This window comes from Elephantulus edwardii, unplaced genomic scaffold, assembly GCF_000299155.1.
Source record: "Elephantulus edwardii isolate Elephantulus edwardi_28Jun2011 unplaced genomic scaffold, EleEdw1.0 scaffold00005, whole genome shotgun sequence".
Lineage (NCBI taxonomy): Eukaryota > Metazoa > Chordata > Mammalia > Macroscelidea > Macroscelididae > Elephantulus > Elephantulus edwardii.
This window is the reverse complement of record NW_006399755.1, coordinates 10,495,093-10,508,521: the sequence shown is the minus strand read 5'-3', so window position 1 is coordinate 10,508,521 and position 13,429 is coordinate 10,495,093. Positions and strand designations below refer to the sequence as shown.

At 39.0% G+C, this 13,429-nt stretch overlaps 1 protein-coding gene across 1 annotated transcript in view; it reads left to right on the top strand.

Moving 5' to 3' along the window:
• Positions 1-13,429, top strand: part of TMEM59 (transmembrane protein 59) — a 40,614-nt gene that overhangs the window by 23,399 nt on the left and 3,786 nt on the right. Inside the window, exon 7 of the mRNA XM_006879710.1 lies at positions 5,568-5,676. Coding sequence (XP_006879772.1) covers positions 5,568-5,676 — 109 coding nt within the window. The remainder of the gene's footprint in view (positions 1-5,567; positions 5,677-13,429) is intronic.

Here is a 13,429-nt window from a genome sequence, read left to right as displayed (position 1 = left end):
CATGAAGCAGTCACTGTAACAATGGACTCAATCATATCAGAAATGATGAGGATGGTGTAGAATAGGGCAAGGACCAGATCTGTTGTTCATCAGATCACTATAGGTCAACTCAGTAACACCTAAAACAGTATATCAGGCACTATATTGAGACCTGAAATAAAATATTCCATCTCTGCCTTTATGGAGTTCTTTTTGATGGAAACGAACATACAAACAGTGAACAGAACAATAATGATTGTTCTGTCATACACACCTGTATGTTGTTGTTGTTGTTGTTGATTGCTGTTGAGTCGAGGTCGACTCACAGCGACTCTATGAACAAAAGACCTAAAGCCCTTCCATAACTGTCATTGTTTCTCCAACTTCATAAAGTTTCCAGAGGCATGTGGCTTAGGAAGTGGATGCTGCTTCTGTTTCCAAACCTGTTTTACAACTGGGAGCTCCACCAAACACTGTCCACTATGGGAAACCATTCTGGTATTTGATAGTCCGGTGGCACAAGGTTTAGCATCATAGCAAACCCAAGTTACCTCATATAGCACATTGACAAAGAAGGATGTACAAAGTGGAAGAATGTTCCTCCAGCTATAACAGCACTATGGTCATTTGGTAGTGGTTAAGTATTGTCGAGCCGAATATGACTCAGAGTAAGCTTTGTCCAAAAAACCCTGAATTCTGTTCTATGATTAACGCAATTTCTGTACATTTATAAGAGTTTGAAGAGTTTCCAGAGACACTAGTTTAGGAAGTTGATGCCACTCCTGCTTCCCACATGAATCAATCTGGAAGCTCATCTAACCATTGTACATAATAGGTAACCACTGTGGTATTTGACATGAATATGGATAGTGTTCAGCATCACAGCAACTCCAAGTTGTTCAGTACAGCGAACTAATGATTGCTATGTCTTTTAAAACGTTGCCGCACACTTTTAAATTGACAACCATGCTTAGAAACACATTTTGCCGTCATTTGAGGCAACGTGTTAAGGAATACTCTTCTAAAATTAATAAATGTGGCCTGAGGGCCTTACAGATTTTTAAATTCACACCCTCGAGCAGGGCTCCGCCCCTACCCTTAGTCTATGGCTCAAGGGCCACCCACTTTTGGGGAGTGGGGGGAGAGAACAATAACACACCACAAAAAGGACCCCACCTATATAGAGATTGAGTATACCTGAGTGTACTGGGAGGTACCAAGATTTATGGAGGAGATAGAAATAAATCTTAAATGATGATTAGAAAATTTTGCTATTGGCGAGCTCTGGTGGCCAAGTGGCAAGAAGCTGCACTGCAATCCCAGAGGTGCAAGGTTCAAATCCACTAGATGCTCTACTGGAGAAGGAGGGACAATCTCCTCCTTTACTATTCAGATCTGATTTGATGGTACACACACACAAAAATAATAAAATAAAAAATATAAAAAGAAAAATTTTGCTACTTACAGGGGGCATTAGAATCTAGGTATAAAATATGTCCCTTTTTAAATTAATTTAATGAACAATATGTCCCTTTTTTAAGGTATTATCTTCACTTTATTTTTTCCATTCTTTTAAAATTTTTTTTATTATGTTTCACTCATGTACTTTTTTTTTTTTTTGCTCCTTCGTTCCACCCATCAAACTCTTCTACTCCGTGATTTCTCCTCTTTCCCACCCTCAACTCCCCTGCCTTCACCCCGTCCTTCTTTGTATATCCAGACACATCTCACTGGTTATCCTTCTGATTTTACAATAATGGCATTATACACTATCTTTCAAAAGGTTTCTCCTGAGTGCTGCATCATACTCTGTTGTGTGAGCATACCATAGTTTCTCAGGCCAGTTGTTTGTTGATGGACATTTGTGCTGTCCCGAATAACAAGAACATGGGTGGTGTTCTTGTTATTGTAAATAATGCTACTATGAACATATGTGTACAAATCTCCATTTGTATTACCTTTCTGTTTTCCTTGGGGTCTAGTTCTAGTAGTGGTATATCTAGATCATAAGGAATCTCTTGTTCAACTTTTTGAGGACATGCCACAGTGCCTTCCAGAGTTGCTGTACCATTTTTCAACCCCACCAACAATGTATAAGAGTTCCAATTTCTCCATACCCTCTTCAACATTTATTGCTGGCTATCCTGTTAAACTTTACCAACAATCTTGGCACTGGTAGTCAAGAAATCAAAAGATGGGGAAAGCTGCTGTCAAGGATCTCTCAAGAGTGCTGAAAAGCAGCGATGTCAGTCTGGAGGCTAAGGTGTACCTGATTAAGTCTGTGATCTTCACAATTATTTGCTATGTATCAGAGAGCTGAACAGTGACCAAAGATGACAGAAGAATTATTGATGCTTTAAAATTGTGGTGCTGGGGAAGAGTGTCAAACATACCATGGACTGCCAAGAGAACAAACAGGTTTATCCTGTAGAGGGTGAAACTAGCTTGCTCCTTGGAGACCAGGGTTTTGAAGCTCTATCTCACATACTTTGGGCATGTGGCCAAGAGGGATCAATCCTTCGAGAAGGACATCATGCTTGAAGAAGGATGGAGGGACAGACAGGAGAGGAAGGCCTTTGATGAAATATGTTGACATAGTATCTGGGGTAAGGGGTTAAGTACATCAGAGACAATAAGATTGGCTTAAGATAGAGCAGTGTTCAGAGCCATATTATACATAGAGTGGCTGTGAGTCACAGGTAACTCAATGACACATAACAACAACTGAGGTGAGATTGTAAAATATGTCCTTTTAATTTAATTGAAAATTCTTTTTCACCCAGTTCGGGGTGAGAACATGTAGAGGGAAATGCTAAAAATTATCTTAAGTTGATACTCTTAAAGCATTATATGAGAGTTCAATGCTTTTAAGATGTAATGCATATTTTGAGTCCACCTGTTTTATTGACAAACTAGGATTATGCATTCCCTCTTTTTGTAGCATGTTCAAATATTTACAAACCAAGTGAATGGGTAAAGGAGTTATGTTAGGAATTGACCTTTTATTAGTGTTAGAAAATGAGTGATTCCTTGTATTACTCAAGATTCCAGAATTAGACTCTTAGGTATTTAAAAATATCTTTTTGCTGTTTCTCTGTTCCTCAAATTTTAATCTATAGTTTGGTAATTATCGGTCAGTCATCTAAATAACAATAATTCAAGTTGCTGGTTCTTATCACCGGCTTTCTAATCATAAGAAAATGAAGCTTTTGTAGCCTAGTGGTAAGAAACTGCTGCAATCCCAAAAGGCACATGGTTCCTATCCATCTTCTGCTCCATGGGTGGAGGATGGGCAGTCTTCTCCTGTACTCTGAAAAGCCACTGGAGGGCCAGTTCTGATCAAACAGTACACAACAACAGAAGAAAAAAGCCTCTTGTTTTTATTACTGTATTCTGTAGTGGTTACAGAGCCTCCTAATAAATTGCATTTGTAAATTGAGGTTGCAGAGTTATGTAAAATGAAATATTTTTAAATTTTTTAGAGTTGACTTTTTAAAAATTCTTTTTCTTTTATATTAATTTGCACACATTCATAAACATTATGTTTAGTTTATTATATACCTTATGCTTCACACATTCCTCTATTCACAATGTGTTTCATAGTATCATTCCCATACATTGTGTTTTATAAAATTAATCACCATTGATCCATGTCCATCATTACTCCATCTTTTCTGGTTCCCACTGGATCTTTCCTAGTATCTTCAACCCCTCCTTCTGCCCACATAATACTGTGCCCTCAACATTCCCCACCAACCTTCTACCCTCAGCCCCCCCTTTCCTCTTTAGACTTTTGTATACACCTTACTGTTGTTGTTGTTGTTAAGTGCCATTGAGTCATAGACAACTCATAGCGATATTATAAATGAAAGACCTGAACACTTGTTTAACTTTCATGGTTTCTCCAAGTTTATAGGGTTTCCAGAGGCAAGCTATTTTGGAAGCGGATGCCACTCTTGCTTCCAAGCTTGTTTTAATCAGGGAGCTCCACCAAATACTATCCTCCATGGGTAACCATTATCTCATTTGACACTGTCAGGTCTTCACATTAGATGTAAGGCCAAGGACTCAAGGAAGGGACCATAGAAAGAAATACACCTGACTAGTAGAGAGAGTGTGTGTGTGTGTTGGTTTGCTTACCAAGTTTGTATACACTGTTTCAGACTGGTCTTCATTCACATTGTATTTCATATTCTTTATGCTTATTAGTAACCAATTTTTGCAATAATAGTCTTGCGCAGTACTTGGAGAGTTGACTTCTTAAAGCCTATTAGAAATCCTTTTTAAGAGACAAATAATTGTTTTGTAATTTAGCTATTTTATACATTAACTCTTTGGAACACTTAGATTTTCTTAAAATAAGTATCACAAAATCCCTAGCTCTAAGAGAGATGCAAATCAAAACAGCTATGAGATATCTTATCCCAGTAAGAATAGCAAAATTTAACAGAACAGCAAACATCAAATGCTTGCGAGGTTGTGGAGAAATTGGAACCCTTATTCACTGTTGGTGGAAGTGTAAAATGGTGCAACCACTATGGAAGGCAGTATGGCACTTTCTCAAAAAGCTGCAAATAGAAATACCATTTGACCTAGCAATTCCACTACTGGGAATATACCCCAAAGAGACCATAACTGACATCCAAGCAGACATATGCACACCCATGTTTATCGTGGCTTTGTTCACAATAGCAAATAGCAAACAACCCAAGTGCCCATCAACAAACGAATGGATAGAGAAGCTGTGGTATATTCACACAATGGAATACTATGCTGCATTGAAAAACAAGGGACTCATGCAATATTATTCAAAATGGGTGACCCTGGAGGACATTATGCTGAGTGAAATGTCTCAGTCACAAAAGGGCAAATATTGCATAGAGCCACTGTTGTAAAACAGGATTGACATCGGGGTTGAGGGAAGACTGAGAAAGAGTGGATAAATAATGTATACGGCATTGAAACAGATGAGGGAGAGAGCTGTTTACAAGGGATATATGATTAGGTATTATTGTCATGACAGGAGTCTAGAATGAAGGCTGCATAGTGGAGTAGACTTGGGGTGAGGGATTGTATAACAGTGAAAAGATTTTTATTTTACTTTTCAAAGAGAAGAGTGAATTGGGGAGAGAGTGGGCAGGAAGAAAAGTACAACAATGAATGAATGGAAACTCTTAAGTCTCTGTAAACTTTGATTAAAATTAAATTTAAAAAATTAAAACTCTTTGGAGGACAAAAAGAAAATGGGTGTTAACATAAAACCTTGCAAAAGAATAGTGTATGTATGGCAGCGTACAATTTCCCTTACACATTTTATAATTTAAAAGTACTTCTGTTAGTAATTGGTATAATTTTATATATATTTGGTAGAAGCCAATACCCTCTGTCTGATTTTTTTCTTACTATAAAAAACTACTATAATAGCTAGTATAGTATTCCTTCTACAGGTTTGTGGGTTTAAAATAGTTTTTATGATAATATAAATAAAAAGTTTATTACTAAACTAACTACATAAGCTTGATTGCATTTATATATTAAGTGTCTTCTCTTACATTAGAATATTCTAATATGACTTACTGGTTTTTCAGGAATTCTGGATGGATTTTAACTACTACTCTTGTCCTCTCGGTGATGGTATTGCTTTGGATTTGTTGTGCGACTGTTGCTACAGCTGTGGAGCAATATGTTCCCTCTGAGGTAAATTTAATTCTAACTTTTGAGCCATTTGAAGACCAAGTCTTATGATTCATCATGTTAAATGCCTTATTTGTTTAAGCAGAAAAATATAGCCTCTCTCCTAATAGACCAGGGACAGATTCGGTGGTTTTAATCCTGTTGGAGTTGGCACACATGAAAATTACTGGTTTGCAGCCCAAGAATCTTGCCCAGTTTTCTGTGGTGCTGATTTACTGTAGTGATGTGTTTACTCATTTAAGTGTCTATCTCTCCCTCGTTGAGACTGAAAAGAACCTGTTGACATCAGTTTCTAAGTTACTACAGAGAACGGACTTGAAAAACTACTAAAACATTTAAATTTACTGTCACAAATATTAAAGCATAATTGCTATTTTAGAAAAGTGCTTGATTTTGAGTTCTCATGCTCTAATATCTGGCCCTGAAAAAGATGGAAAGCTGCTGTGACTTCCTTACTAATTAAAGTTTAACTGACCCAGAAAACTATTAGGGTAAGAGATGTTTGTCTTTTGTCTCCACTTGAGGTGAAAATGCTATAATTTGATGATTCATCTGGCTTTCAAGGAAAGAGAGTTATTTATGTAACTAAATGTAGGGTAATATAACTGTTGACATCATTGCCAACGGAAATAAACTTTCATTCTTTTGTGCCACCAAAGCACAGTAGAAAAAGAGAGAAGTAGGAAGAGGACAATTCAAATAGAATCTATTAACTAGCTGGTTCACCTCATGGTTCTTCAACAATAATAGTCTTATCTAAAGTATCTATCTAGACTATAAGTAGACATGTCTAAGCTGTAAGATATGTTTTATAGTTAAGATTTACACATGAATATTGATTAAGCTATGTGGTCCCTTTTATGCAGATGTTAATTGACACATATTAGAAACTGAGCTAGATTAATGTTAATAACTTAATTTTTATCTAGTTCTTTAAAATATATTCATCCTTTTCATATATTTTAAATGTAAACTTAACATCTAACAATACTTTTCAGCAGGTTTTATCACCCGTTTTCTAGGTTAGTAAAGGTTGATAAAGTTTAAATAACCTTCCTAAGATCTCACAAATATCAAAGTATTAATACTGGGATTTAGCTCATGTCTTCAGGCTTCAAAATCCTGTGTTGTTTCCTGAATAACATCTTCCCTGTGGTTGACATGGTGCATTGATATTGTAATTGTTAAATGCATAGTGTTAAAAAGTCAGAGGCCATGTGCTGGGATTTTTAAGATAAGGACCCCAGAGAACAAAGGTCTTGACCTGAACTTTAAAGAAGGGGTAGTAGAATATGAATTAGCAGAAAGTAGACGGTAATCAACTTTTCTAGTTACAGACCAGAGTAAGCTGACTGTAAGGAAAGGATTTTAACTGACTTACCTGTTTAAAAGTTGTTGTTGTTGTTGTTGTTGTTGGTTGTTGTTATGTGCCGTCGACTCGCATAGCGACCCTATGTACAAGAGCCCTAAATGCCCTTCTGTCCTGTGCCATCCTCGCCGTCTCAAACACACTCATTCCCACCACTCCACTCACAGAATCAATCCATCTCATCGAGGATCTTCCTCTCCTGCGCCGTCCCGCCACTCTCCCAAACATGATGTCCCTCTCCAAGGACCAGTCCCTCCTTGCAACACGCCCAAAGTATGTCAGATGAAGCTTCAGAATCCTTGACTCCAAGGAGCATTCTGGCTTCACCCTCTCCAGGACAAACCTAGCAGTTTGTTCTCCTAGCAGTCCATGGTACATTCAACACTCTTCTCCAGCACCAGAGCTCAAAGGCATCAGTTCTCTTTCTATCATCCCTATTCATTGTCCAACTCTCTGATGCATAGCACATACTGCAAAGACCATAGCCTGGATCAGACGCACCTTAGTCTCCAGCCTGACGTCGTTGCTCTTCAGTACTCTTGCGAGGTCTCTCACAGCTGACTTTCCCAATGCAATTCAGCTCTTGATTTCCTGGCTCCTGTTACCAAGAGTGTTGACTGTGGGACCAAGTAAACTAAAACTGTTAACTATCGCAATCTCTTCACCATCCATACTGATGCTGCCAATTGGCCCAGTGGTGAGACTCTTTGTTTTCTTGATATTGAGCTTCAATCCATATTGAAGACTACAGTCCTTGACCTTCAGCAGCAAGCGCTTCAGGTCCTCCTCAGTTTCAGCAAGTAGGGTTGTGTCATCTGCATAACGCACGTTGTTGATGATTCTTCCACCAATCCTGATGCCACATTCCTCCTCATACAGCCCAGCATCTCAGTTGATCTGTTCTGCATACAGATTGAAAAGGTATGGAGGCAAAATACATCCCTGACGGACCCCTTTCTTTTGAACCATCCAGTGTCTCCCTGCTCTGTTCTGACAACTGCCTCTTGGTCCAGGTGTAGGTTTCACATTAGCACAATCAAATTTTCTGGGATTCCCACTCTTCTCAGAGTCAGCCACTGCTTGTTGTGATGCACACAGTCAAAAACCTTTGCATAGTCAATGAAGCACAGATAGATTTTTGTCTAGTATTCTCTGCTTTCTGCCAAGATCCATCTACCATTAGCTATAATATCCCTAGTACCACAGCCTCTTCTAAATCCAGCCTGTACATCTGGCAGTTCTCTGTTGACATATTGTTCCAAACGTTTTTGGATAATTTTTAGCAGAATCTTGCTTGCATGTGATATCAGTGACATTGTTCGATAATTTCCACCCTCTTTTGGGTCACCTGTCTTTGGAATGGGAACAAATATTGATCTCTTCCAGTCAGTTGGCCAGCTGGCTGTCTTCCAGATTTCCTGGCACAACTTAGTACATCCAGGGCAGCGTCTGTTTGTTGAAATTAATCAATTGGTATGCTGTCAACTCCTGGAGCCTTGTTTTTTGCCAATTCCTTCAGAGCAACTTGAACTTCCTCCTTCATCACCATAGGTTCTTGCTCATATGTTATTTCATGAAATTCCTCTGTGTCAGCCAATTCCTTCTGATACAGTGACTCTGTGTACTACGTCCATCTTCTTTTGATACATCCTGGATCGTTCAGCATTCTACCCAAACTATTCTTAAGTATTGCCACCCATGGCTTGAATTTTTCAACTCCTTCAGCTTAAGAAACGCTGAGCTAGTGTGGGTAAAGTGGGCAGGATTGTGAAAAATCCTGAACTCTGGAAGTTAGAGAAAGTGGATAAATTTCTGCAGAATGTTCATGTTTATTATATAAATGATTTGATAATATCCTCATGCTGCACCACATACTTGTATTCTTCTGATATCCATATTTTAATCAACATTTTATTCTTGGTACAACTGAAATTTTGCCTCTTATATAGGATTGCTTCCCCACCTCCCACACAAACACAGGATTGGCTTTACTGTTACATCTTTTTAAGCTATCTTGCTTTAAGCTGTTTTGTATACTCTAAACCCTCATGAAAACAAAGCTATCAATCATTGTTGACTCCTTCTCCCCAAAGGCACCCTGTAGCACTCTTTGTCTTTACTTTTTGTATCGTAAGCAAGCACTATTCCTTTTCCTTACTCCTTGGTGGATCCCTGTGATAAATGGTACACATTCATATTGATCTATTACCAGGGAAGGCTGATGGCTTCAGGTAGAATTTACCTTGAAAAATTGATCTCAGCCTAGCTTTTGGTCCCTTTTTTTTAAAAAAAATTTTTTTTTTACGTATTTATTCATTCTCTTCGTTCATGGGGGAATAGTACCCTTCTCCAGCACCACAGCTCAAAGGCATCAATTCTTCTATCATCGTTATTTACTGTCCAAATCTCAGATACAAAGCAAGTACTTGAAAAGACCATGACTTGAATCAGGCTCACGATAGTCTTTAAACTGGCATCCTTGCTCCTCAGCAAGGGGAGGTCCCTAATAGCAATTGCAGACTTTCTCACTGCTATACATTTGTTGATTTATTTACTGTTGATCCAAAGGAGTTGATTGTGGATCCAATTTCAATCTTTCTGTCATGATGTTGCCTATTGGTCCAGGGATGAGGATTTTTGTCTTCTTGATGTTGAGATATAATCTAGATTGAAGGCTGTAGTATTTGATCTTCTGCAACAAACATTTCAAGTCCTCTTTACTTTAAGCTTGCAAGGTTGTATCATCTTCATAATGCAGGGTGTTGAGTCTTTTACCAATCCTGATGCGGTAACACATACTTAATGAATACTTTTTATCTGGGAACTTGCTAGAAGCACAAATTTTCAGGTCCTGTCATTAGACTTTTAGCATTAGGAACCAGGGCAGGCCTAGCAGTCTGTTTAAACCAGTCCTCCAGGTGTAAAGTAAATGCATACAAAGGTTTGAGAACCAGTGAACTAAAGCATCTGAAGGCTTCTTTAATGATAGAGAGGCCAAGTGGCATTATGTATGACAACCTGGCCGCTAACCAGAAAGTCAGTGACTTGAATCCACGAGGCCTCTGAGGGAGAAGGTCACTTTGCAGTCTCCTCTTGTAAAATCTGACACCCTTGGAAGCCCAGTCGAAGGTTGCTATGAGTTAGAACCAAGGCGACAGCAGTAGATTTTAGCTTTAAGGACAGCAGAGGATGCCTGGTGGTTCATTGTTAAAGCAGTCAGCTTTCAGGTCTTAACCCACCAGTCAGCCTTGGAGAGGAAGATGTGACCATCAGCTTCCATAAAGATCATCGCCTTGGAATCGCTGTGAAGCAGTTCTCCTCTGTCCTGCAGGTCCCTGTGCTTCAGCATGGACTCTGCTGTGGTGCATTTTTGATGGAGCTCAGGGCCTAATCTGCCAGGAGTGCTAGGAAAGCAAATGAGTTAGCTTTTGGTCCTTATACTTTCTAACATTGTTGATCACTTGCTACCAAACACAATTTTGTTTTATATTAATAAGTTCCTTTAATCCTCAGAGTAGCCCTATTTGCAGTAGAGATTTTGTGCTTATCCTAGAATCAGGTACCAATAAATAGAGCCTGAATTTTCCCTGGATAATCTCACTTGATATAAGCATTGAGAGTTCTCCCAATACTCGGTGAAACACTAGTAGTTCTCTCCAGGCAAATCTTTCCCTTTCTTTGATTTCATCAAAGAAGGAACAAAAAAAGAACAAAGAACAATTCTTTCATTTTATCTTATGAGCAGTATCCTCTGTTGCCAATCATTCTATTTGTTATTGATGGTGTTGGTTTTTGTTAGGTGCTGTTGAGTCAAGTATGACTCACAGCAACCCTGTGAACAACAGACCTGAACCCTATCCTATCCTGTGCCATCCTCATCATTTCTAACATAATTGAACCCATTAACAATAGTCACTCTGTCAATCCATCACGTTAAGGAATTTCCTCTCTTTGCCAATCCTCTGCCTTTCCAACCATGAGATGTAGCTTTGCCCTTTTTGCCTCCAAGGAGTACTCTGGTTGTACTTTCTCCAAGACATACCTGTTTGACTATGGTATGCTCAGTACCGTTCTCCAACACCAGAGCTCAAAGTGCATCAGTTCTTCTTTTCATCCTTATATATAGTCCAGCTCTCAGATGTATGGCAAGTGATTGAAAAGATCATGGCCTGAATCAGAAGACACTTAAGTTCTCAAACCAACGTATTGTTCCTCAGTTATTTGGAGAGGGACTGCAGGCCTTCCTAATATAATATGTCTCCTGATCTCCTGATGGCTGGTACCAAGGATGTTGATTGTGGATCCAACCAAGATAAAGTCATTGACAGCTTCAGTCTTTTCTCTGTCTGCCATGATGTTGCCAGTCAGTCCAGTGGTGAGAATTTTTATTTTCTTGATGTTAACCTGAAACTCATTTTAAAGGCTGCAGTATTTTAATCTTGTGCAGCAAGCAGTTAAAGTCTTCCTCACTTTCAGCAAGCAAGGTATCATTTGCAAAACAAGGGTTGTTAATTAGTCTTCCTCTAATCTTGATGACACATTCCTCTTCATAGAGACTAGCTTATCAAACATTATTCTCAGTATATAGATTGAATAGGTATAGAGAAAGGATACAACTCTGATACACACCTTTCTTAATCTTAAACCATTCCCTGTTACCTTGCTCTGTTTGCAAAACAGCCTTTTTATCTAGGTAAAGGTTTCTCATGAGCACAATTAAAATATTCTAGGATTCTCATTCTTCTCGGTGTTAGCCATAATTTGTTATGATCCACATAGTTAAATACCTTTACATAGTCAGTAAAGCACAAATAGATGGTCTACTGGTATTCTCTTTCAGCTAGGATCCATCTGACATCAGCAGTGATATCCCTGGAGCTATGGCCTCTCCTAAACCAGCTTGAATTTCTGACAGTTAGTTCTCTGTCAGTGTACTGTTCTAGCCATTTTGAGATGATCTTCAGCAGTATTTTACTTGCCTGTGATATTAGTTATATTATTCAATAATTTCCACATTCTGTTGTATCACCTTTCTTTGGAATGGGAATATGAATCTCTTCCAGTCATGAATCTCTTGCAGAGGAGCTTACCAGTCTATTCCAGAAAATACAGAGGACAGTTATCTGGCCACTGGCTGGAAGAGACTCTTGGTGTTAAGTGCCATCAAGTTAACTACAACTCATAATGACTTTGTGAACAGCAGATCTGAACTTTGCCCTATCGTGTGCCATCCTCATCATCTGATATACTCAGGCTCACTGTTAACAGTAATTGTGTCTCTGTCTATGTATTCTTCAGGGTCTTCTCCTTTGCTGATACTCTGCCTTTTCCATGGAATAGCTCCTTCTAACAACATGCCTAAACTATGTGAGATAAAATTTCACCACCCCAGCCTCTAAAGAGCACTCTGGTTGCACTTTCTCTAAGACATATTGTTTGTTCGTTTGGTAGTCCATAGGATATTCAGTACTCTTCTGTAACACCACAACTCTTAAGTCATCGATTCTTCTGTCATCCTTATATTTTGTCCATCATTCAGGTGCATAGCAAGTAATTGAAAAGACCATGGTTGGATCAGCTATACCTTAGTCTTCAAACTGACATCATTGCTCCTTAGCATCCTGGAGTGGTCCTTGATAGCTATGATGCTGGAAGCTGTGCAGCTGTATTTCATATACCAGCAGGGTCAGAAATAGTAGAGAGGTTTTAGTAGAACTACAAGATTAAGACAGATTAGGAAGCAGAATAGTTCGTCCGCCTCTGAAATAATAGCCCTTCAAAAATCCTATGAACAGTTGTAAAAGGAGAAAAGATAGCTTGAAGACAAATTACTCCAACCTCTAGTAACTGCATGAGGATGCTGTCCCCATTAATAACATCCACAGTACCAAACTCAAAGCTACAAGATCAGACTTGGCCCTCCACTCTGCTGCACTTGATACTACTAATTAGTGGGTCTGAAATTCATTGCAAATGACCACACACACTTTGCAGAAATCTTTTTACTCACAGTTATGGGGTTTATTAGGGTAACATATTGGGGGATGTTGTTGTTAAGTGCTGTTAAGTCGTAGGCGACTCATAGCAACCCTATGAACGAAAGTCCTCGACACTTGTGTGACTTTCATCCTTGCGCCAGGTACATAGGGTTTCCAGAGGCAACCTATTTACTGAAGTGGATGCCACTCCTGCTTCCAGGCTTGTTTTAACCAGGGAGTGCCACCAAACACTGTCCACTGTGGGTAACCATTATCGCATTTGACACGTCAATGTCACAGTGTTCAGCTTCACAGCAGCCACAAGTTACCTCTGTAGGCAAGTGGACACACCAGGGCTATATGAACTAGAAGAATGTTTCACCAAAAACAAAGACAGGCCTGAGGGACG